The following is a 24,032-nucleotide window of genomic DNA, read 5'->3' as shown; positions in this document are numbered from 1 at the left end:
AGAAAAACAAGTACCCCTATCGGGTACTTGTGAAAAGACAGAAATACCCCTATCGGGTATTATATATATATATATATATAAATATATATATATATATATGAATTACATATATTTTAACACCCTCCCTCAAGCTTTACGGGGATATAACCGAAAGCTTGTTAAGGAGAAACAAAAACCGAGGAGCCGCAAGAGCCTTAGTGAAGAAGTCCGCCAACTGGTACTCTGATGTGACGTAAGGTAGTGCTATAGTTCCTCTTAGGTATTCATCCCGAACGTAATGGCAGTCCATCTCAATATGTTTAGTACGCTCATGGAAGGTGTGATTGCTTGCAATATAGATTGCGCTTTTGTTGTCACAACACATCTTCGAAGGAGTAGAGATGACAATGCCCATATCACTGAGGAGGCTTCTTAGCCACACAAGTTCCATGGTTGTAGTGGCCATAGCACGATATTCTGCTTCCGTCGAGGACAATGATACTTTGTGTTGCTTCTTGCATCTCCACGAAATCATAGAGTCACCTAAGAAAACACAAAAACCGGTAGTTGAGACACGGTCATTGGGATTTCCTCCCCAATCTGCATCAGTATAAGCAATTAAATCAAGTGACGAGGCAGAAGAAAGAAAAACTCCCTTAGTTATGGTATTTTTGATATATCTGACAATCCTTAAGACTGCACTCATGTGCACGGTTGTAGGTGCATGTTGAAACTGACTGACAGAGTGGACGGCATGAGCAATGTCTGGCCGTGTGATGGATAGGTAGGTTAGAGACCCAACAAGTTGCCGGTAGGGAGTAGGATCCTCGAGAGGTGTTTCATCTTCCAACCTTAATTTTGCATTGATGACTTCTGGGGTTTCTGTCTTCTTGTCATCGGAGATACCCGATTTGGAACAGATGTCAGCAGCAAGTTTCATCTGAGAGAGAATGTACCCTCGAGGAGAGTACGCCACTTCAATTCCTAAAAAATATCTTAAGAAACTAAGGTCAGACATATCAAAATTTTCTTTCAAAACCTTTTTAATATCATTAATGCCTTGCTCATCACTTCATGTGATGATCATATCATCAACATAAAGTAGTAAAATAACTACAGAAGACCCTGCACTTTTCACAAACAAAGCAGTGTCAGTATAACATGAACGAAAATTTAAACTTGTCATTACATTACTAAATCTATCATGCCAAGCCTTTGGAGCTTGTTTTAAACCATATAATGCCTTTTTAAGTTTAAGAATTTTATTTTGACCAATACATACTCCTGGTGGGGGATCCATGTAAACTTCTTCATTTAATTCGCCATTTAGAAATGCATTCTTAACATCAAGTTGATAGATAGGCCATTTCTTTACAGACGCAATAGCAATAAGAGTCCTAACACTAGTCATTCTAGCAACAGGTGCGAAGGTTTCTTCATAATCTATACCATATTCCTGAGCATATCCTTTAGCTACTAATCGTGCTTTATAACGTTCTAATGAACCATCACTCTTGGTTTTAATTTTGAAGACCCATCTACATCCTATTGATTTCTTTCCAGTGGGTAACGAAGTTATTTCCCAAGTTTTTGCTTTTTCAAGGGCACTAAGCTCTAAGTTCATGGCTTCAACCCATTGGGGAATATTTTTGGCCTCATTATAGTGTGAAGGTTCATGAAATGAATGTAATGCAATTAGACATGCTCTATATCTAGGAGTTAGGGACTCATAGGAAACAAACCTATTTGGAGGATTGGAGATCCGACTGGATCTCCTTAAAGATGTTTCTTCAATGTCGGATCCTTGAGAGTATTTTTCTAAGGCACTTATCTGAGTTTGTTGACCACGCCTAACATATGTTTGGATTGGTCTATTATTCTCATCTACAGCATTATCAAGAGGGATTTCCTCTAGGTCATTCAAAGACTCATTAGAGATTTCCTCTTCTTGAGGAGTCTCATCTTCTTGAGATAGAAGATCAAATAGAAAAGTATATTCACTTTCGTCAATATCTTTAGTTTTCACAAAACCATTTTCATTTTCCAAAAATGTTACATCTTTGGATACATAGAGTTTGTTATTTTTCAAGTCAAAACATCTAAAACCCTTTTGATTTTCTCCATAACCCAAGAAGACACATTCAATAGCTTTAGGAGATAATTTGTCCCGTTTATGAGTAAGGACAAAACATTTACATCCAAACACTCTTAATCTATTGAAGTCAGGTGTTCTTTCAAATAGTTTTTCGTATGGAGATGAATTTTGTAAGGATGAAGATATCATTCTATTTATTAAATAAGTTGAGGTTAAGGCCGCTTCGGCCCAAAAATTCTTTGGAATTTCTTTGGAAATAAGGAGTGTCCTAGTGGTTTCCATGATATGTCTATGCTTTCTTTCGGCCAAGCCGTTTTGTTGAGGAGTCCTAGGACATGATCTTTGATGACAAATCCCATTTACTTCTAAATAGTTTTGAAATTCATTTGATAAATATTCTCCACCCGAATCGGATCTAAGAGTAGAGATATTACTTGAAAATTGATTTTTAACTATCATATGAAATTTTTTAAAAAACTCAAAGACTTCGGATTTTAAATTGAGAAAGTAGATCCATACATACCTAGTATAGTCATCGATGAAAGTGACATAATAGGAGTACCCTCCTTTAGACATGACGGGAGAAGGGCCCCAAACGTCCGAATGGACTAACTCAAAAGGTCTTTTGGATACAAAAGTCCGGTTTGGAAAAGGAGTAGATTTCATTTTGCCAAAAATACAATTCTTGCAAACAAAATGTTTCTCATTACAAAATTTTTTTCCAAATGGAAAGGAGTACATTTTTGAGAAACTTGGATGTCCAAGTCTTTGATGCCAAATATCAATATTTTTATCTTGGACATGGTTACAAAAAAAGTTCATGGGGAGTTTCAAGTTGCTCATGTAATAGAGATCTCCCCTTATATGGCCTTGCCCAATCAGCTTCCCGGACCGGAGATCCTGTATAGAGCAATCCTTAGTTGAGAAGGAGATTTTACATCCATGATCGCATATTTGAGCAACAGAGAGGAGATTTAAATTAAGTTGAAGTACAACTCTCACGTTTGGCACAAAGAAGTCTTTTGAAAAGTTTAAGGTTCCAAGACTTTTAACTTGTAAAGATGTACCATCGGCAGTTGAAACATAGGAGTTTTTAAAGTTATTACATAAATCGAAAAGCTCATTTTCAAGGGGGGTCATATGAAAGGAAGCTCCAGAGTCAAGGATCCAAGACGACATACCTGGAGGAGAGGAGGAAGCTACGGCGGCACCCGAAGTTGATGGAATCTTGAGTAGAGTTTGTAGTGCCTCCGATAGTTGAGCAAGAGAAAAAGAGTCCGTTCCTTTGATTGCTTCCTCTTTCTTTTGAGTAGCTTCTTCAACGGAAGCAACTTTATTTTTTGGTGCTTCATTCAACTTAGGGCAATTAGGTCTTATATGACCCGGTTCTTGACAATGATGGCAAATGGCTTTTCTATAGTTGCCATTATAGTTATTTTGTCTTCCAAAATGTGGAGGTTTGTAGGTTTTCATATGGTTGCCGGGTTTGGATACGGCCAAGACATCATTTTCTCCTTTAATCATGCCAAGACGGGTTTCTTCTTGGCATATTTCAGCTATGGCATCTTCGAAGGGAAGAGGCTTTGATCTATGTAGGAGGGAGGATCTCACTTGTTCATATTCGGGCCTAAGCCCATGTAAAAATTGGAAAAAGTGTTCTTTTTCCATTTGTTCTCTCCTTAATTCCACATCTATACTAGAAACCCATTTTGGTTCTAGTAAGGATAGCTCATCCCATAGAGGGCCAAGAGTGCTAAAGTAATCCCTAACACTCATTTCTCCTTGCTTGATAGTCCGGATTTTTTCTTGAAGAAAGAATTGACGAGCAAGGTCTTTTTGTGTAAACATACCTTTCATGAAGAACCATGCTTCATTTGCCATCCTAAATTTGGCAATGTTGGCGCAAATCTTGAGCTCCACATTATTCATGAACCAAGCAAGAATCTTGGCATGCTTACTCTCCCAATCTTCTATTTTAGATTGGTGATCTTCAATGGCCTTTATGCGGGCATCTCCTTCAAGAGCTTTTTCTTGATCGCCTTCCATCTTAATTAGTTGGAGTTGTGGTTCCGGAATGGTGCCCATAACGTATCCCCAAAGCTTTTTCCCTTTGAGGTTGTTTTCCATGGCGGCGGCCCACATCATGTAGTTGGAACCATTGAGCTTGAAGGAGAGATCAATCTTTTGTTCTCCTTCCATAACAACCACTTAAAAGAGAATATCAAGGAGAGAGAAACAAAAAAGCAAATATAGCTACACCACTAGCTATATTAAAAAGAAGAGCATACACAAGGCTCTGATATATTGTAATGAAATATGCGGAAAAGCAAAAAGTGCACTAAGCACTTACAACATCTACTAATGAACAAACAAAGAGGGGCTAATACCCAAACCCACAAGAGACAACACAACATAAAACTATAAATGTCTCTTATTGAAAGAGAGAGAGCTCTCAAGAGTAAGAAATACAAGAGGGGAGCACCCCTATTTATACACAAAAGAAGGAGAGGGAGAGGGCCAAGAGGCCTTAAAAGGAGAGCCACCTAGGGGGCTCCCCATGTAGTCGTTGGGAGCCCCCAACGGTCACTAATGTGACCGTTGGAGGCCCCATCGACTACATGGTGGGGCCCCTTTTTAGTGAGCAAAAAAACAAAAAATAAAAAATACATTTTACAAAAAATAAAGAGAAAAATAAACTAAGAAAAACAAGTACCCCTATCGGGTACTTGTGAAAAGACAGAAATACCCCTATCGGGTATTATATATATATATATATATATATATGAATTACATATATTTTAACATATATATATATATATATATTTTTTTTTATTTTTTTTTTGATGCACCCCCGCACCCAAGTTTTTTTAAAGTGACGCACCACCGCACTCGCATCCGCACCCATGTGACATAGCTGATGAGTTGTCCCAACATAAAAGAGAGAAATGACCCCTTTTTTATATGCCCTTCGGGTGAAGTGACAATCAATTTAAATGTGCTTGGCCCTCTCATCTAACTCGAGATTCTTAGCTATTTGAATTGCACTTTGATTATCATAATGCAATGGAATACTCATATAATTTGACTCCCATATCCTCAAGCAACCACCTTAACCAAATTATCTCAGCAATAACTTGGGTCATAGCCCTATACTCAATCTCTGCAGTGGAAAGAGCAACTCTTTGTTGCTTCTTACGTTCCAAGATATCAAGGAATCTCCCAAAAACACGCAAAATCCAGTGGCTGAATGACGATCTTGTGAAATCCCCCCAAAGTCGGCATCACAATAAGCTCTTAGCTCAAGGCCTACAGATGAAGAGAAGAACAATGCATATAATTCATGTTGCCCTTGATGTATCTGATGATACGTAATACGATTGCAAGATGAGACGATCTAGGAGCACTCATAAACTGACTCACTACATGAACAGAAAAAGTGATGTCATGTCGAGAAATAGTCAATTAAATCAAACTCCCAACTAACTGTCTATATATAGAGGATCCCGAAGTAGCTCTCCATCTAAATACCTTAACTTACAATCCATGGGAGCATCTACTTGCTTTTTATTATCCGCCAATCTAGATTTGTTTGTTGATTAGTTCTACAGCATATTTATATTTTGTCAATAGGTATTCTCTCTCTAAATAGGTTATTTCAAGCCCCAAAAAGTACTTCAGCCTTCCCAAATCTTTCATTTCAAAGAACTCTGCAACTTTGAGCTTTATCTTCTCAATTAGTTCATCATCATATCCAGCAATGATCATAACATCCACGCATAGCAATAGTAGACAGTGCCCCTTGCTAGATGATGTCACAAAAAGAGTGAGATCATGATAGCTCTGTCTAAACCCCAAATTCTTGACAGCTGAACTGAACTTATCAAAACATGCATGAGGAGCTTGCTTCAACCCATATAGTGCTCTCTTCAGTTTGCACCAGAGTTACCGGAAGCTTCTTCGATAGGTGGGAAGCTTGCTTCCCGGAAACTCGCTTCGGAAGCGCGATACTCCTCGCTTCTGAAACTTGATGAGAACCTCAATTCCTCCACGCTTCTCATATGCTTTTCACACACTTCATTTATTCTTATTACATGTTCTCTTACTCAACTTTTCATGTTTTTATGTGTTTTTTCTGACTCCTCTCACTCACTTTCATGTGCTTTCGCTAAATTGGTAGTCATCATTTTTAGATTTTGTTAAAAAATTAATATTAGTCACTTTTATTTTAGTTTTTATTTGTGTTTTATTTTGATTCTCATTCAATTCTTATATATATATATATATATACACACACACACACACACACACACAACAAACAACAACTACGCCTTCATCCCAAAACAATTGGGGTCGGCGATATGAACCAAAAAAGAAAATCATTTTGGGTCTTCCACATGAATCCTTCTCCTCCAATCATTTTTATCCAATGCCATGTCCTCGGTGAGGTTCAAAGCATTCATATCCTTTCCTATCATCTCCATCCAAGTCTTCTTAGGCCTACCCCGACCTCTTTTAACTAATATATTTTCCCATTTCTCCATCCTTCTAACTGGAGCATCATTAGGCCTTCGCCGAATATGTCCAAACCACCGTAAACGATTCTCTCTCATCTTATATATATATATATATATATATATATATATATATATATATATATATATATATATATATATATATATATTATTCCTCGCTTCCCACTTCCTATATATTTTAAAATGCATCGCTTCTCGCTTTCGCTTCTCATATCGTTTTCCGCTTCCGCTTCCGCTTCCTAGTTTGGCAACCTTGGTTTGCACACTTTGCCATCACTATCTCTAACTCCTTGAGGTAGTTTCATGTATACCTCTTCCTCAAGATCACCGCCTAAGAAGGCATTCTAGACACCACCAAAGCTCTGACTATCTATTAGGAGCATTTTGTGCAAGTCTCCATGTGATGGGATGTTGCAAGTTCAAATCCTATTGGTATAAGGGTGGTTGCATAACTGCTTGGTAGTATGAATAGGCCTATGGCCTGTTTGAGTTGGCTTAACCCTATTTGTAAATGGGAGGGGGCCCTAATTCCTCCAGCTCTGTTATGGAAAAAAAGTGGCATTCTTGACATCTAGCTGCCACAATTTTCACCTTCTAATTGAGGCCACAGCAAAAAAGAGCCTGAATAGTAGTCATATGAACCACAAGAGCAAAAGTCTCTGCAAAATCTATACCATATTGTTAACTATACCCTTGGCTACCAACCGAGCTTTATATTTTTCAATTATCCCATCTACCGTTGTCTTAATTGTAAACACCCATTTACACTCAACAACATTCTTGCCATTTGGAAGTTGGACCAACTCTCATGCCTTATCCTCTCCAGTACATTTGATTCCTCACTCATAGCTTGTTGTCATTCAAGTTATATAACAACTTGAGCATAGGATTTGGGCTCATGGTATGAATGAATCAAGGCTAGAAAAGCTTGGTGAGTAAAAGAAAAGGATTCATATGAAACAAAGTGAGTAGGAGGAATAGAAGGACGAGAGCTCCTACGTACCTTAAGTGGGAGAGGATTCACTGCTTGTACATCTGGATCGATCTAGGAAGAGATGGGACTTGACTCAAAAGATTCTCCTCAATTTGATCATATTGCTCAAGAAATGAATGACGGGATACACCTAAAGGTCTCTTACTATAGGTTACCATCTCCTCTTTTTCAATCTTAGACTGTTTGAGAAAGGGAATCAGAGAAGAGAAAGTGGGCTCATGACTTTCTTCCATATGCATGGTCTTATAATATGGTTCATGTTCCATGAATTCTACATGTCTTGAACTCCAAACTCTCTTGCCCATGGGATCGCAAACTAGCATAATCTGGTTCTCCTTCAAACAGCTTCTCAAATGGGGGAATCTTTTTCAATCACAGTTGAAGGCATCTGATTTATCAAGTATTTAACCATCGTTACAGCCTCAGCCCAACATTCTTTGGGCATCTTTCCATTGAAGACTAAAGCTCTAGTGGTCTCCGGAATATGTGTATTCTTCCTTTCCGCCACTCCATTATATTTTATAAAGGACATGATTTCTCATGCATTGTTCCCTTTTCACTTAAAAATTCTTGCAGATTATGCCCCATGTATTCTCCCCCTGAATCGGAGTGAAGGACCTTCACTTTCATTGAAAATTGTGTCTTAACAAAAACACAAAATTCCCTGAAGATATCAAAGAATTCTCTTCAACTTTTCATGAAAAATATCCATATATATCTAGTAAAGTTATCAATAAAAGTCATAAAATATGAGGAACTGCCTCTAGACGTAACAAGAGAGGGACCTAAAACATCTGAGTGAACAAACTCGAAAAGACTCACTGACTCTACTTCCCTATGACCAAAAGGGAGAGCATGACTCTTGGCCAGCCTATAGCTCTCACAACACTTGATATCATCAGATACTTTATAATTACAACTGCCAAGGACACCAGAGGACAACATATACTAAAGTCTAGACTTTGGCACATGACCCAAACGAAGATGTCATAACATGGATGACTCCAAGGCAATTGCTCCAAAACTAGTTTCCAAAGAACTCTAAGGTCTCTAATCCAAGTAGAGGTGACTTTGCTTACACCTAGTTCCAATCTTCCTCTCTGACTGCTGATCTTGCACGAAACAATGGTCAGGAGTGAAGACAACATCACAATTGAATTTAGTGATTTGATCCACAGAAATTAAATCCATAGCAAAGGATGGGACCAAATAAACTTCAGGAATGTTTAAATTTTCAGTAGGATTAGGAGCAAAAGAGAGATCCAACTTTAGGAACATTAATAAATGATCCATCTAAAATGCGAAATGCACCACAACATTATTTGTAGTTGGTTAAAATAGACTCATTCGCAATCATATGACATGATGCCCCTAAGTCTATTAACCAATCTGAACTCATAATAAAGATACTTGCAAGAGCACTACCAGAGGAAATAGGAGGAGAAGGTGAGGAAAAGATGGCAGATTGTGCGAGAAATTGTTGTAGTTGTTGCTGCAACTGATCAAGCCTAGAATAAACTGAGGCTTGAGCATCAGAGGTAGAAGGCACCATAACTACAGATTGCACCCCACTCATGTCACCCTTGAGTGCTCCAGATTTGGCACTACTATACTCACCAATTTGCTTGGTGGCTGCCATTACTGAATCTCCAAATATGCATGAGCCAAGAGCCTTCATTTTAGTTTCCTCTGCAATGAGTTCAGATAAGGCCTGAGCTACTGAGGACAAAAAGGTCCAATGGAGCATGGCACTCCTAGCACAATCAAACTCAGGGTGAAGGGCCATAAGAAATTCTATTTGCCGAGCTATCTCTCTGTTTTGATCATGCATCTCCCTGCGTGCCTGACAGCCCTTGCATTTATCACATTTCAAGTCATAATTCTTGGGATTCTTGATTAGAGCAAGAGCATCTGATATCTGCAACATCTCAAAGTAAAACTCTTGGATGGACTTGCTTCCTTGTCTCATTCCCTTAAGTTCCTACATCAATTAATATTACCTTGCCCAATTTTCTTGTTTATAAACTTGCCTCAGATAACCCCACAATTTCTTTGCTTCTTTGTACTTCGAAATATTCACTGCAATTCTTGGGTCCATCGACCCTAGAATCCATGCTTTAATTTTGGCATTATTCCTCTTTTATTCACCGATAAGTTTATCACTGTCCTTGTTAGTTTCCTTGGGCCTGCTAATAGTTCCATACAAATAACCACCACGCCCTTTTCCCCCTACAACAGCCATCATGAAATCTGACCAGAAGTTGTAGTTGATCCCATCCAACATAATTGGGATAATCTGGATTGATTCTTCTTTCTCCATACTCTCTTCAACCCCCAACTACAATCATCAAGTGTCAGATTTTGAATCTCCAAGTCCTTCCACGCGTGAGAGCTGAAAAATTGGGAGAAACCGATGCCCTATTGTGTTAGGATCGGCTGCTGTGTATATTCCTTTATATTAACATGTGATTACAAAATTAGGGTACTAAAATACCCTCATTATAATAACTTATATTACATAATGCCATTAATGAAGAAGTGGATGTCACGGGTCTGGATCTTCAGATCCATGACCCGTAACCAGAGAAAACACTTCTTTTCACCCTCCCTCAAGTTGTGCATGATCTTGAATCATGAACAACTTGCCTTTTAACGTCCAAAATCTGTCTTTTGTCAATCCTTTTGTAAATATATCCGTCACTTGATCTGTAGTTCGAACAAATTCAGGCTCAATCTCTTTCTCTTTTGCCTTTTGTCTCACAAAATGCTGGTCTATTTCAATATGTTTGGCACGACTGTGATCGATTGGATTAAAGGACATACTAATGGCACTCTGGTTGTCACACAAAAGAAGTGATCGAGATATCGATTCTCCGACTTCTGTCAATAGATGTCTAACCCAAGTAGCCTCAGCAATGGCGACTGCCATTGACCTGTATTCAGCCTCTGTATTGGATCTGGCAACAGCCTTTTGTTTCTTACTACTCCAAGAAACCAAATTCATCCCAACAAATACACAATAGCCGGATAATGATCTGCGTTCATTTGGATCTCCCGCCCAGTCCGCATCAGAATAAATAGTGATCTCATGTGCATTTTGCCCATTTGTCTTTCGCTTATATATGAGACCATCCCCAACCGTTCCCTTCAGATATCGTAGTATCCGTTTAACTGCTTCCATATGCCCTTCACATGGTGTATGCATAAACTGAGAAACTTGATTCACCGAGTAGACTATATCAGGGCGAGTAAAAGTGAGGTATTGTAACATACCCACTATGCTACGGTACTGTATGGGATTATCAAATGGATCTCCGTCTTGAGAGCTAAGCCTTTGATGAAGAACGCTAGGAGTGCTCAAAGGCTTGCAGTCTTTCATACCCGCTTTATTGAGAACATCAATGGTATACTTATGCTGAGTGAGAGTCATTTCTTCAAAGGTACTGTCGACTTCAACTCCAAGAAAGTACCGTAGTTTGCCAAGGTCCTTCATTTTGAACCTCTGATTCAAGAGATGTTTGACTTCTTCAATGTGCTCATTGGAATTGCCAGTGATGATGATATCATCCACATATATCAACAACAGAGTAATTGTGTCTTGGTTCTTAAATATAAATAAGGAATGGTCAAGAAGAGATTTCTTAAAACCATATTTTTGTATTTCAAGAGAAAAGTTGTTGAACCAAGATCGAGATGCCTGCTTCAATTCATATATCGCTCTTGATAGCAGCGTGATCTAATCACGCAGTAGCTCTGATACCATGTCAGATTTTGAATCTCCAGGTCCTTCCACGCGTGAGAGCTGAAAAACAGAGAGAGAGAGAGAGAAAGGGAGAGAGAAGTTGGGAGAAACTGATGCCCTATTGTGTTAGGGTCAGCTGCTGTGTATATTCCTTTATATTAACATGTGATTACAAAATTAGGGTACTAAAATACCCTCATTACAATAACTTATATTACATAATGACATTAATGAAGAAGTGGATGTCACGGGTCTGGATCCTCAGATCCATGACCCGTAACCAGAGAAAACACTTCTTTTCACCAAGTACCTGCACAAAGACAAATATTGTGCTACAAACAACACAATATGTTGTTCCAGGCACTTCGATATCCAAACATCTGATTCTACTATCACGAGTTCAGAAACCACACAAACTAAGAATAAGTGATATTCAAAAACAGCAAGCAAACAATGCTTGATTCCAAACATCAGTCCAGATGCATCTAATCCACAATATGCAGCATATACTGACAGAAACTTACAAAAACTTCACAACATGAAGCTGACTAGACAACCCAATGAAGCCAAACTGCTAGAAACACAATTACCGCCTCTTATAGGCACACCAAAACTTGATCAAAACTCACGCTCACGGCAAAAGTCACTGCAGCATCACTGCCAAACGACTCCAAATTGGAGCCTTAATCCACTGTCGATTGGGTCAGAAGTGGTGATTTTCTCAAAACAGGTCTTAAAATCATGTCAAAACCAGAAAATCGAAAACTCACCCAAATCACATGATTTCGGATTCGATAAGCTTCTAAAACTCACCACTACTGAATCCCAAACTCAAACCAGCAAGTTCAGACAAGACTTGATGATGTCAGCTGGAACAAAATTTGATGCAGCAATGAAGTTGTCTTCGTTACCATGTACAAATTCAGAAATGCATGGCACATTCTAGAGAAAACCATGAATGCAAGAGAGGCTAAAGGAAGAAGATAACTAGAAGCTTCATTGACAAGAAAACAATAGCAATACAATCCTTATAGGGCACGACCCCTCTAAGCTTACTAAAAGACAGATTTTTTTACTTTGCCCTTAATCCTACTTTACAATTTTACCCTCAAGAATAATGATATATAAAATATGAGGAGGGTAGCACAAAGCAAATATAAAATACATATTATACACTTAAACCCTCAACAACAATCTCCCTAGAGAGCTTGGAGTGATTAAGGAGTGATTTCTTGCAAGAGAGAGGACTTTGGTGTTTTTCTACCAAGGAAACATCTTTCCACATGATTTTTAATCAAGAGGGTGGATTAAGGTAAAAGAAATTCTCTTTTTTGGTTTTCTTCTTGGTTTTTCTTTCTTTGTTTTGGAAGAAGATGGCAGAAAAAATCTGGGCATGGCAATAGGGTACTCAAATCGAGAGCCAGGATTGACTTAAAATAAAATGCAATGAAACATCTAGTTCTTGTTTAAATTTGGAAAAAAAAACTATGGTATGTAAACATTTAAATATTATGAAACACTTTGTAATTTTGTATTTGTTTATGAAAACATGTCATATTATCAATCTTGTGACCTGTTAGCTTAGTTTCATTGTTTAACATGAATACTATTTCATAATTTGCATTTTTCTTGTGACATATGCATGCTAATCATAGCATACCATCTCGAGTAGTTTGATATATGATATTATGGTTTTAATATGTATTTAATATCATTGTTTCTTGCTTTATAAATTTTGTATAATTTTTTAATTTTTCAATATCTTTTATTTTTTTTAATACGACTTTTACGATACATATCCTATTTTGGCTCGACCAATACAGGCATTCATACGCTTGTTGCAACTTTGCTTTTATCTACTCTAGTCGTTTCATGGCTTTCTATCTAAGAAGTGCTTCTTATCATGCTTTTGCTTATTGAGTACATTATGAACTTTAAACTTGTCAAGGAAGAATTTAGTGGTGTTGAAGAAAAAATTGAATGAAAATTTAGTGTTACTAAAGAAACACATAAATAGTATGCTAAACGATGAATCATGCCATTGGACCTTCCAGACTTTTTACGTTAGGAACCCAACCAATGGTCCAAAGCATCTTGTAAACTAAACAGTCTTTAGACCCAAGAAATAGATACAGTTCAGGTATGAAGCAATACTGTTAAAATCGATCTGAATTGGTTCAATGAATTAGCCCTCAGCCGATTCGAAACAGGTCAATTTCAACACCACCACCACCCCTCCAAAATTGATCGATTTTGCTTGAATTGGTGGAATCGGCTAAAAACAATCAATTTGAGGCTGAATTAGTTCAAGGAAAAAAATATAAAACCCCTACCCTAATCCTCTTTTAGAGACTCCTTTCCTTGTTGCTTCCCTTGGTCGCCTATTGTTATCCTGAACAGCTCCCTTAATCGATTCCCCTCACTTCTTCCCCCGTTCATCTCTCTCTCTCTCTCTCTCTCTCTCTCTCTCTCTCTCTCTCTCTCTCTCTCTCTCTCTCTCTCTCTCTCTCTCTCTCTCTGATTTTATTTATGTTTAAACGCTATCTTGGACATAAGCGGGTCGAATTTGGCAAAACTTCATTTAAAACACCACTCAATAAAATTTTGAACATCAAAAACTCCTTTTTGAAAAAATCTTCAAAGTATCATTTTACTGGGAGAAACTTTTAGAACAAAAAGGATTATATTTACAAATATGCATATGATTTTATTAGATCATGGGTTTTAGTCACATCGAGTCTTGAATTTGAATCCCATGGTTCTTATGCTCAAACCCCCTTTCAATGGAATATCTTATATGCTTGTCCATTTTTCTAACCTCATTTTATATAGTTAAAACTAAATTAAGCCCATATATACTATTTAGCAGTTATTTTCACTTATGACTTTTTATGCCATTTTTTCATGTCTTTTAGATTATAAACCTTTTTAAGCATGTATATATACTAACAAGTTTTTGCCATTTCACGCATTGCCATGGCCAAAATATCATTTTTATCAATGTTTTTTATATTGGCATTTATTATTTTGTTATTTCTACATTTATTTTTTAGTTTCTGATTTTTTGTATTTCTTCTGTTTTTAGTTTCTGATTTTTTGTATTTCTTCTGTTTTTTTTAATAAAAATTTTGAATTTTAAATGTTCCAATTCAAAAACAATTCGGTTTGATTATTTGGTTTTTTAAAGAAACCGATTCACATAGTGAACGGATTTTTAACAACACTGGTATGAAGGTTCTCTTGGCTCTTAAGCATGGTTTGGGTTAATCATATAAGCAAACGAGACAATTACTTGGAGGCCTAGGGATCTAACACTTGGCTACATCACATGGATATGGCCACAATTTGGGGATAAAGCAATTTTTGTGAAGTCTTTAATATAGCTAGTATTCAAGGGGAGGGGATACATAAACGCGAGTCAAAATGGAGTATCTGTGTGACATAGCCACTTAGGTCTATTCAGCAAATAAGAGGAGAGAAGAGGAATAATGAAGAAACCTTCATTCCATAGTCACCTATAACCTTCAAGCTATGTAACACGGACTCTTCTAACAGGGCACCACACCCGCACCCAGGCGGGTGCGACACTTGGACACAGCTTCCTTTGTGTTAGGTGAAGTCAACCCCACTGAGGTCCATTTCTATCCAAAAGTAGATTCAGTTAACCCTAATCAAGTCTATTTTTATCTATTTTATATATACAAATACATAAATGCACACACATACACGTAGTGTTAACTTAAAACTGTTAATATATATATATATATATATATACCCTCCCTGCATCCCCGCACCCAAGTTTTTTTTAAAGTGTCGCATCGCCGCATCCGCATCCGCACCCGCACCTATGTGACATAGCGTTCAAGGTAATTTCTCGGCAAAGGTTTTTCTTAGAGATATTTTCAAAAAGTGATTTTTCTCGAGAAAATCTCATAAGCTTTAAAAATTGAAAAAAATAGATAATAATAAGAAACATAGGAAAATAACAGGTGTTCTATTATTTTTCTTGCAAAAAATATGTAGAAACAAGTTTCAAAAGTTTTTTAAATACAAAAAAAACCAAAAAATAGGAATCACAAAACTTAAATGTATAAAAATAGGATTTTTTTAAAAAGCATCACAAAAATATTGTGATAATATCATGATATTTTCATTTTGGCAATATTTTATCTATATGATCGGCCTAGCTGATTTTGACGATAATAATATGATATTTTCAAAATATCAGTGATATCAGCAACACTACTTCATTTCATTGCAAAAGCAAGTTATACACATATAAGGGTCGACTCCCTAGATACAACATACTGACCAGATATGGACCAAAATGGCCCTCATGACTTGACCACGACATATTTAAGAGCTAAATTACACTATTACCCTCTAATTTACATAGTAATACAAATGTAGGTATTACTCATAACAGCACTACATAATATTACAGTTCATAACATTCTCTTGATCACAACATATTTAAGAGCTAAATTACACTATTACCCTCTAATTTACATAGTAATACAAATGTAGGTATTACTCATAACAGCACTACATAATATTACATTTCATAACATTCTCTTGATCACAACATATTTAAGAGCTAAATTACACTAATACCCTCTAATTTACATAGTAATACAAATGTAGGTATTACCCATAACAGACTACATAATATTACATTTCATAACATTCTCCCTCAAACTTGAGATGATGTAAGAACAATCACTCCAAGTATGAAGAGGAATATCTGAAATGCTTTTGAAGGCAAACTCTTGGTGGAACAATCTGCAATTTTGTAGGTGATCCTAATATAAGACAACAAATGACACCTTCCTAGTGCTCTGCTAGTGAAGTGATAAACTATCTCAATATGTTTTGTCCTTTCATGAAATCTAGGATTCTTAGCTACATGTATGGCACTCTGATCGTTACAATGGAGCAAAGTTCCACCATCAATCACGACTCCAAAATCTTCCAATAACCATCTCAACCGCACGATCTCAGTAGTGACATGAACCATGGCTCTATGTACATCTTCAACTATAGACAAGGAAACTTTGTTCCTTCTTACACTTTCATGATATCAAAGAAACACACAGAAACACTGCAGTAGAGTGTTTGTCATATGACACTCCTTCAAAATCTGCATCACAATAGGCCCTCAACTCCGATGTAAAATAAGTAGAAAAGAAAAATGCATGGTGCATACGCCCGACATATCTAATAATTTTCAACACTACTACCAAATGAGTGGACCTACGAACACTCACGAACTGACTCACCACAAGAACTATAAAGGTAATATCTGATCTAAAAATAGCCAAGTAGATTAATCTCCCTACCAGCTACCTATACATTGTGGGATCATCAAGAAACTCTCCATCTATATGACTCCATTTACAGTTTGCTTCTATACAAGTGTCCACTCATTTTTTTGTCATCTACCAATCTGTCTTACAAATCAAGTTTGTTGCATACTTGTGCTAAGTCAAACAAATAACCCTTTATAAGTATGCCACCTCAAGTCCCAAAAAGTACTTCAAATTACCCAAGTCCATTTCAAAGAACTCCACCAATCAAGCTTTCATGTTCTTAATAAAGCCCCTATCATCACCAAAAATAATTATATCATCCAATAAAGTAAGAGAATACACCACCCCTTATAAGATGTAGTAACAAATAGAGCAATATCATGGAAGCTTTGCTTGAAGCGCAATCTTTTAACGGTTGTAATGAACAATGACAAAGAAACCTTCCATTGCAAAAAAAAAAAGAGTCATATACAAATATAGGAGTTGGGCCCCTTGATGCAACATAATGACCACATTTGGACTGGCCATCATGACTTGACCACAACAGATTTAAGAGCTAAACTATAGCCTCTACTTTACATAGTAATACAAATGTGGGTATTACCCATAACAACATTACATAATATTACATCCTTTGACAGGGTCTTAGATGAAATGGCAAGAGAAAACTGGGTGGTTAATAGAGATGGTGGATCAAATCAACATGGTTGCATGTTTGGCTTGAAGAAAACCAAATATACTACCATGACAACTCCACTTTTCTCACTCACTGCACACATGCACCCAAAGGGACTTGACACGTGCAACAAGAGACAGTTCGCCAAACAAGAACAAAGATTGGTTAGTTATGCATGTATTAAGGGGGAAACCAAGTTCAAGTTTGGTATGCACTTCTATCCATATGACTGCTGGTTACTTTAATTGTGTTTTATTGCATTTCTCTTGCCTTATAGTGAAACTTCTTTTATTTGGTTTCAGAAGGAAAAAAAAATAAGACGTCCAGCCTCCGGCAAATGCTGCTTTCATGAAAAACAATCAACAAAGGGAAATTTTACCATGAAAGGATTAAAACATCATGATAGGAACCAAAATACTGAGTTAAAGAACAACACGATTTTTTCACGTGGAGCAATCTGGAAGAAACATGCAGCAAAAATGTTTGATGAAAGATACCATACTAGATGCCTCGACATTAGCCATTATCAAACAACCTCAAAAGCAGAGAAAGGTTTGAAAACCAACTACCTTCTTGGATGGTTTTGAAGTGAACCACTGAACTGATTGAGACTGTTGTGGAGTGCCTGCAAGACACTGGTAAGTGAACAACTATGATCTAGTTTGAAACACATACACTAATGCATCATGCCTAGAAGAAAAAAAAGCAACAGCCACATGCATAATCATGGAACAGTAAAAGCTCACCACTAAGATCAGGCTCATTCTTTTTTGGAGATCGCTTGCTCTTCTGTAAAATTAAACGGTAGATGAGAATGAATATAATGGCATGCTGCTCAACTACTGATAGATCTATTTGACTAAACAGCATCATGCTTACTGCTATTAGAACATCTAGACCTTCCATTGAAGGAGGATCCAATTTTTCCAAGCCTGTTCCATAGTAAGAAAGCAATATTTGTAAATTGTTAACAGCAGGAAGACTATAAGTCCATAAGACAATAATTTGGCAGTTAGTGCCATCACAATTTTAGAATAAACATAAACGCTCAAATCAACATAACATTTACCTCCAGCAGCTAAGATATTGGGAGTGATTTCATGCCCTTTTTGCGCCAATGCAATTATCTGCATGTTACAAATTTCGAAGATTTTTTAATATCACTGGATTCAGCTTCAATCATAAAGATATGACATCACAAGACCCCACAGTTTACACCCAGACAATTTTTCCAGGTTGACTAATAAAATTCAAAAATAAACGTGTATGCAAAGAACCTGCATTGCAGTCACAAATTCTGAGAAGCCAAGAAACCCCTGTCGCTTGGTGTCAGCAATAGCCCAAACCTTAATAAACAAACCACCAGAAGATTGAAGAAATAGACTAACTCTTGATATTGACAGTTAGTTTCAGCAAAAATAGAAGCGTGAAAAGATAAAACATTGCTAAAAGCAGAATTAATTGAACAAATAATGAATCACTAAAGTAGACACAAGAGTTATATAGGATTACCATTCCTGAAATGTGTGTATATGTGAGTGTGTATCTATGAATACACATACATACATACATACATACATACATACATACATACATACATACATACATACATACATACATACATACATACATACATACATACATACATACAAACAAACATACATATGTTTGTTACAATTATTTGTATGTAGAATCTAGTTGGGATGTAATGAGGCAAGTTGTTTTGCCTCGATGTGTTCAGCATGCTCAATTTAGTGGCAAATTCACCCTTGTACCATGTTTTTCCAATGAAAAACAGGTTTTTTTTAGCAGGAAATTTTTTATGTGTTGTTGGCCATTGATTTAAGATTAGCCCATTAAAAAATGCCCTATTGTTGGAATCCAGCAATTCAAGTGCTGATCCCACTAAACGGAGCATAATGATCACATCCATGGGTCAGGTTTACTGAAAAACCAAAAAGTAGTTTTAAAAACAAAAACCAGATTTGCTAGGTTATATGTGTGTGTGTGTGCGTGCGTGGCTGTGTGTGGGTGTGGGTGTGATCTTGACTTCGACTATATCTTAGCAAGGCAAAATCTGAAGATATTATAAATTTATTTTTTTAGAATAAGAAAAGAAATATCATAAGTACATTGTAAAAAAGTATTTTGAAAATTCTAAGGTTTGAAAAAAAAAATTACCGTTCTTTTGCAAAAAATATAAATAAAGAGTAGAAAAGTTTATAAAGCATATAAATATTTAAAAAAGGAAAAATCATATATATACAGCCTACCACCTACGCCCATGATCGACCATTTGGCAGAACACCAGTGAGATCTTGAGCAGCACCTCCATGAGCCCCGATAAGAGGAGCCTCCATAAAACTCACACGATGAGGAAGAGTCTTCACAGCCATGATGATCTCCATCGGCCAGCTTATGGTGAAGATCATGTCGTAGATCATCATCCTCCTTCTCGTGAGGAGAGGGAGAGGAAACCCTAGGGGGTGTCCCCCAAGAGGTTTCACCCAGCGCATTCACACCTACCTTTATACACACTATGTTATTCAGATTACAAATTCATACAGCGGTAGCTGCCATTACATTAAACCAATGTATTAAGCAGGCACAAGTGACGTGAAAGTTAGAGAACCCAAATTTAACATCAAATAACTATGAATAACCTAACCCATTCCATATGGTGACTCGGTGAGAAAGAAAATCACCATATGAAACCATCGTCTTATCCAACAATGTCAAAGCTTCACAATGCATATAGAAATATGACAAAACAATCTTCCTGCAAAAACGTAAGAAAAAAAAAAACAAGTAAAGGAAAGTTGAAAGAGAAAATAACATAGAACCCTTATTCTGCTTCTGCAACCAACATTTCCCCAACAAACTCAACGCAGTCAAGCAAATTTGAGCGCATCACATATGAAATTTTAATCCATCAAGACGCAAATGTCATCATTAGTGTTCAACTGAAACCCTTAAATTCTCGAGGCAACCAAAGAAACCCAAATGCACCCCAAACTTCAACAAGTTCTTCATTTCAAAAGAACTCAGGAAATGATCATACTAAAGACTGATCGAAGAGATAATGCAATTCAACAACTACAAAAATAAAATAAAATGTTCGAGATACATCCACATCAACGATGAGAAATATGAAAAGGATTCCCCGGACAAAAAACCTGCTTCAGCTCGGATCGCGATAATTTTGAGCGCGAGAAAAACTTGGTCGCGTCGTTACCGGTGATCCGTCCATCTTCATCTGCGCCAACAGCGATTGAGTCCCCAAAAGATAAAGGGGAACGAAAAGACGTGAAGCGAGAAGTACAAGGAGAAAAAACCAACCCGAATCGGCATATATGAACCACTCCTGATAGATTTTGAGGGTTTCCTTCGAGCACGAACCGATCGCAGTCGGAAGGATATCCATTGTGAAAACGAAGGAGCTCCAGAGAAAGGAGGAAGGAAAGGTTCAGATAGGGTTTCCTTCAGCCTTCTCCGATTTGGGGGATTTGAATTTCCAGAAACAGACGGAGAAGCATTTAGGTGGGCAACCACACACCGCTGCTTTAGAAAGGGCCGGCAAAACAAAAGTAGTTTTTTTTTTTTTTTTTTTGGCAAATGTCCGATCAAGGTGGGGACCATTTTTCAAAAAAAACCCTTCATTTGTCTTAATATGGTTTTCATTCTATATTTAAGCGTAACTCGATTTGATTTTCGAGAGTTCTTTGTAAACGGCTGTGTTACTCATCGCTGGATCAGTTAAGGAAACCGCAGGATCTTGTGTTTGAACCCTTTTTTTAGCTTCACTTAGAAACAGGAAATGGCCAAAAGAAAGCATTTCGCCGGAAGCCAAAAACCTCTGTCAATTATAGTTTGCCTGCAAGAGTCATGAAGCCACTTGGGGTTAGGGATGTCAACGGTTCAGATTCAGGTCCGAAACATCCATCCTAATCTAAATTGGATTATCATTAACCCAAGTTGAGTTAATATGATAAAGTTACTGATTTGCACTAAAATCATTACTTTTTTTTGAAAAAAAAAAACTAAAATTAAGACAATAAAGAAAAATACTTAAATTCTCATGATTATATCAAACACATTTAACAGAAACTATGTTGGAAGTAAGCCCGATGTTTTTTTTAACCATGGAAAAGGTTTAGGTGTGTTTTTAACAATCTCAAAACTTAAGTTTTTTATTATCATCAAAATTTTGGGTATGTTTTTGAAATATTTTTCAAAAGTTAAAAAAATCAACAAAGAGAAGCACATGAAGGATACTGGTGTTGGATATTTTTCAAGTTTCAAATGTGGCCTTGATTATGTTTATCAGCAGCACATGAAGGATACTGGTGTTATTGTGTGCAACTATAACTTATGCAACATTTTATGTTGGTATTTACCAATTTTGATTGCAGGATAAGTTTATCTGAATACTTATATAAATTGTTTTAATTTGGACATGGGAAAAAACTCCCAAACTCAGAATTTTAAATATAATGCAATTTATTGTCTTGCAAATCATGTTAGGGATATAAGCTTGAATTCAGTCATGCAATGTATCTTTTTTTTTATGTGCTCTCTTACGAGGCTTTCAAAAGATAGAACTACTCATGTTATCAATATGAAAAAATCTCTTTAAGACTAGGCATAGACCGTAAAGCATGCGACACATGTGCTTATTACATACTTGACATTGTGTCTCTATATCAGTTAGACAATTTAATATATATGATGGCAAGTAGACCTATTGAAAGGCAATGATTAATAATCATACTCGTTTGATATAAGATTAACTAAGTGAACTTTGGTTTTAGACAATCAGTGTGTCCTTTATTACTACAATATGTATATGTAGTGGGTGAGTAATAAGTTTATGATAATTGTTATGCTGACTAGTGTGAGTATATTGTACAAAGGTTACGCCTTTAGTACATCTTTCATTGTGGTTTAAGTTGATATATTAATAAATATTATATATGGTTAAAAATGTGTTTTTGCCAAACAAGCTCTTTGTTTTCAATATGTTGTAATATTTGTATTTATTAAACAACATTTTTAGTATCTACAAAATATTTACAATTTTTTAGAGTCTTATTTTAAATAAAATACTATCTAATGAGGGATAGCTTTATCAAAAGGAAAGTGTGATTGAGGTTGGCATCAACTAAGACTCATTTGCTTATTGAGAAATTGAGGTTCATGTACTCGGAATAAAAAAAGTCTCACCATAAAGAGGAGCATTGAAATCAACATAGATAAGAGATAAGTCCAAGTCTGCCCCCATTCAGTTTGCTCTTAAATATAGGATGTAAATAAAAGTTTGAGCCGGATTACCTTTTGATGGTGGTTCAAGTTAAAGTTAGTTGATATGACCTTATGCCCTTTTTTTCTTTCATTTTAATCAATATGGATTGGTGAACCTTGACTAATAAAAGATATGCTTTTCTCTTTATCTTTTGTTAGTTAGCATATTGTTAATTCAAATTCGTGTTTCTGTTTTACCCAAAATCTCGGAGAGCCTTGCAACGTGCCATAGGTATGGGACTTGGTGCGGTGCATGGGGTTGAAGAGACGTGTGCATGCCACTGATAGTGCCGTGTGCCTGAGCTTGGCACTGGGCTGTGCAAAGGGGTGTGGCGTGTGCACGGATTGGTACAACGCAGGTGCTGAAAAAGGTGTGTGCATGTCACTGATTGCGTCATGTGTCTGAGCTTGGCACTAGACAGTGGAAGGAGTGTGTGACATGTGCACTGGCAAGGTGCAGTGCACATTCATAAGAGGCACGTGCATGCCACAGATGGTGTCGTGTGCTGGAGTGGGGCACAGGGTTGTGCAAGGAGTGTGACATGTGCCTGGTGTGGTGCAGTGCAGATGCGGCAACAGATGCATGGATGTGTGTGAAGTGCGGTGGAAGTGCCCCAAGAGTGATGGATTGGTTGGTTGTGGCGTGCATGAGGCAGTCGGGCCAACCCTGTGGCAAACAGGCCTTGCCCATGTGTGCAGAGTTTGGTGCACATGCATAACAGTGGTGTCGTGTGTTGCACAGACCATTGTCATGCGTTGTGCATGTGGCGTGCGAAGCACATCATGCGGTGGGCACGTAGTTGCGGTGAGCATGGTCAGAGCTTGGCATGTGCAGCAATGTGCGCAGTGTGGGCACAGTTGCGTGCACAATCTTTGAGGTGATAATCCAATGAGCATTTGAAGTTGTTTGGGGCCAAGATCGAAGATTCACCGTGTAAATGGACTATGGGGAACACGTGGGTGAAGGCGGATTTGAAGAATTCCGAAGTTGAGAAATTTATGGTTCCCCAAGTGTTATTCAGGTTCCTCTTGCTGGCAGGGGCCTGGCTCCTAAAACACCTATATAGGGGACCTCCTGTTTGAGCTGTTTGGCACATGTTGCAGCAGTTTGGCATAGGCACCCCCTATATCGCACGAGCAGCACTGGGAGTGCATGGGGGTGTCCGTGTGTAGTTCAAATCCCCCATGGGGCGTAGGCAAAGACCTTGGGTGCGTAGGCAGGCGGCCCTTGGTGCGGCGATGCGGTCCCAACCATGCCAAGTGGCATGGGGTTGTGCAAGAGAGTGCACAACGCCGACGAACGAGTTTGGGTGGTGCTGTTCGCTATGGCAGATAATCATCAACTGGTCTGCGGACTGAGGGTCGAAAGATCTTGTCCCTTCTATGGTGAGGTTATGTTGGGGG

General features: G+C 37.5%; 1 protein-coding gene across 1 annotated transcript in view; it reads right to left on the bottom strand.

The window, feature by feature from the left end:
* LOC149818919 (EH domain-containing protein 1-like) overlaps positions 1-20,892 on the bottom strand; it is a 74,499-nt gene extending 53,607 nt beyond the window's left edge. The window contains exons 1-7 of the mRNA XM_089984399.1: positions 20,667-20,892; positions 20,504-20,583; positions 18,605-18,673; positions 18,397-18,454; positions 18,207-18,259; positions 18,074-18,116; positions 17,897-17,952 (exon numbers count right to left, since the gene is read on the bottom strand). Of these exons, the coding sequence (XP_089840525.1) occupies positions 17,897-17,952; positions 18,074-18,116; positions 18,207-18,259; positions 18,397-18,454; positions 18,605-18,673; positions 20,504-20,583; positions 20,667-20,751 (444 nt within the window). The 5' untranslated portion in view covers positions 20,752-20,892. The remainder of the gene's footprint in view (positions 1-17,896; positions 17,953-18,073; positions 18,117-18,206; positions 18,260-18,396; positions 18,455-18,604; positions 18,674-20,503; positions 20,584-20,666) is intronic.
* Between the last annotated feature and the right edge of the window lie 3,140 nt (positions 20,893-24,032).

The sequence above is a fragment of the Nuphar pumila genome, chromosome 13, assembly GCF_984573655.1.
Source record: "Nuphar pumila chromosome 13, dmNupPumi1.hap1.1, whole genome shotgun sequence".
Classification (NCBI taxonomy): Eukaryota; Viridiplantae; Streptophyta; class Magnoliopsida; order Nymphaeales; family Nymphaeaceae; genus Nuphar; species Nuphar pumila.
The sequence above is the reverse complement of the archived record's forward strand: the minus strand, read 5'-3'. Positions and strand labels throughout refer to the sequence as shown.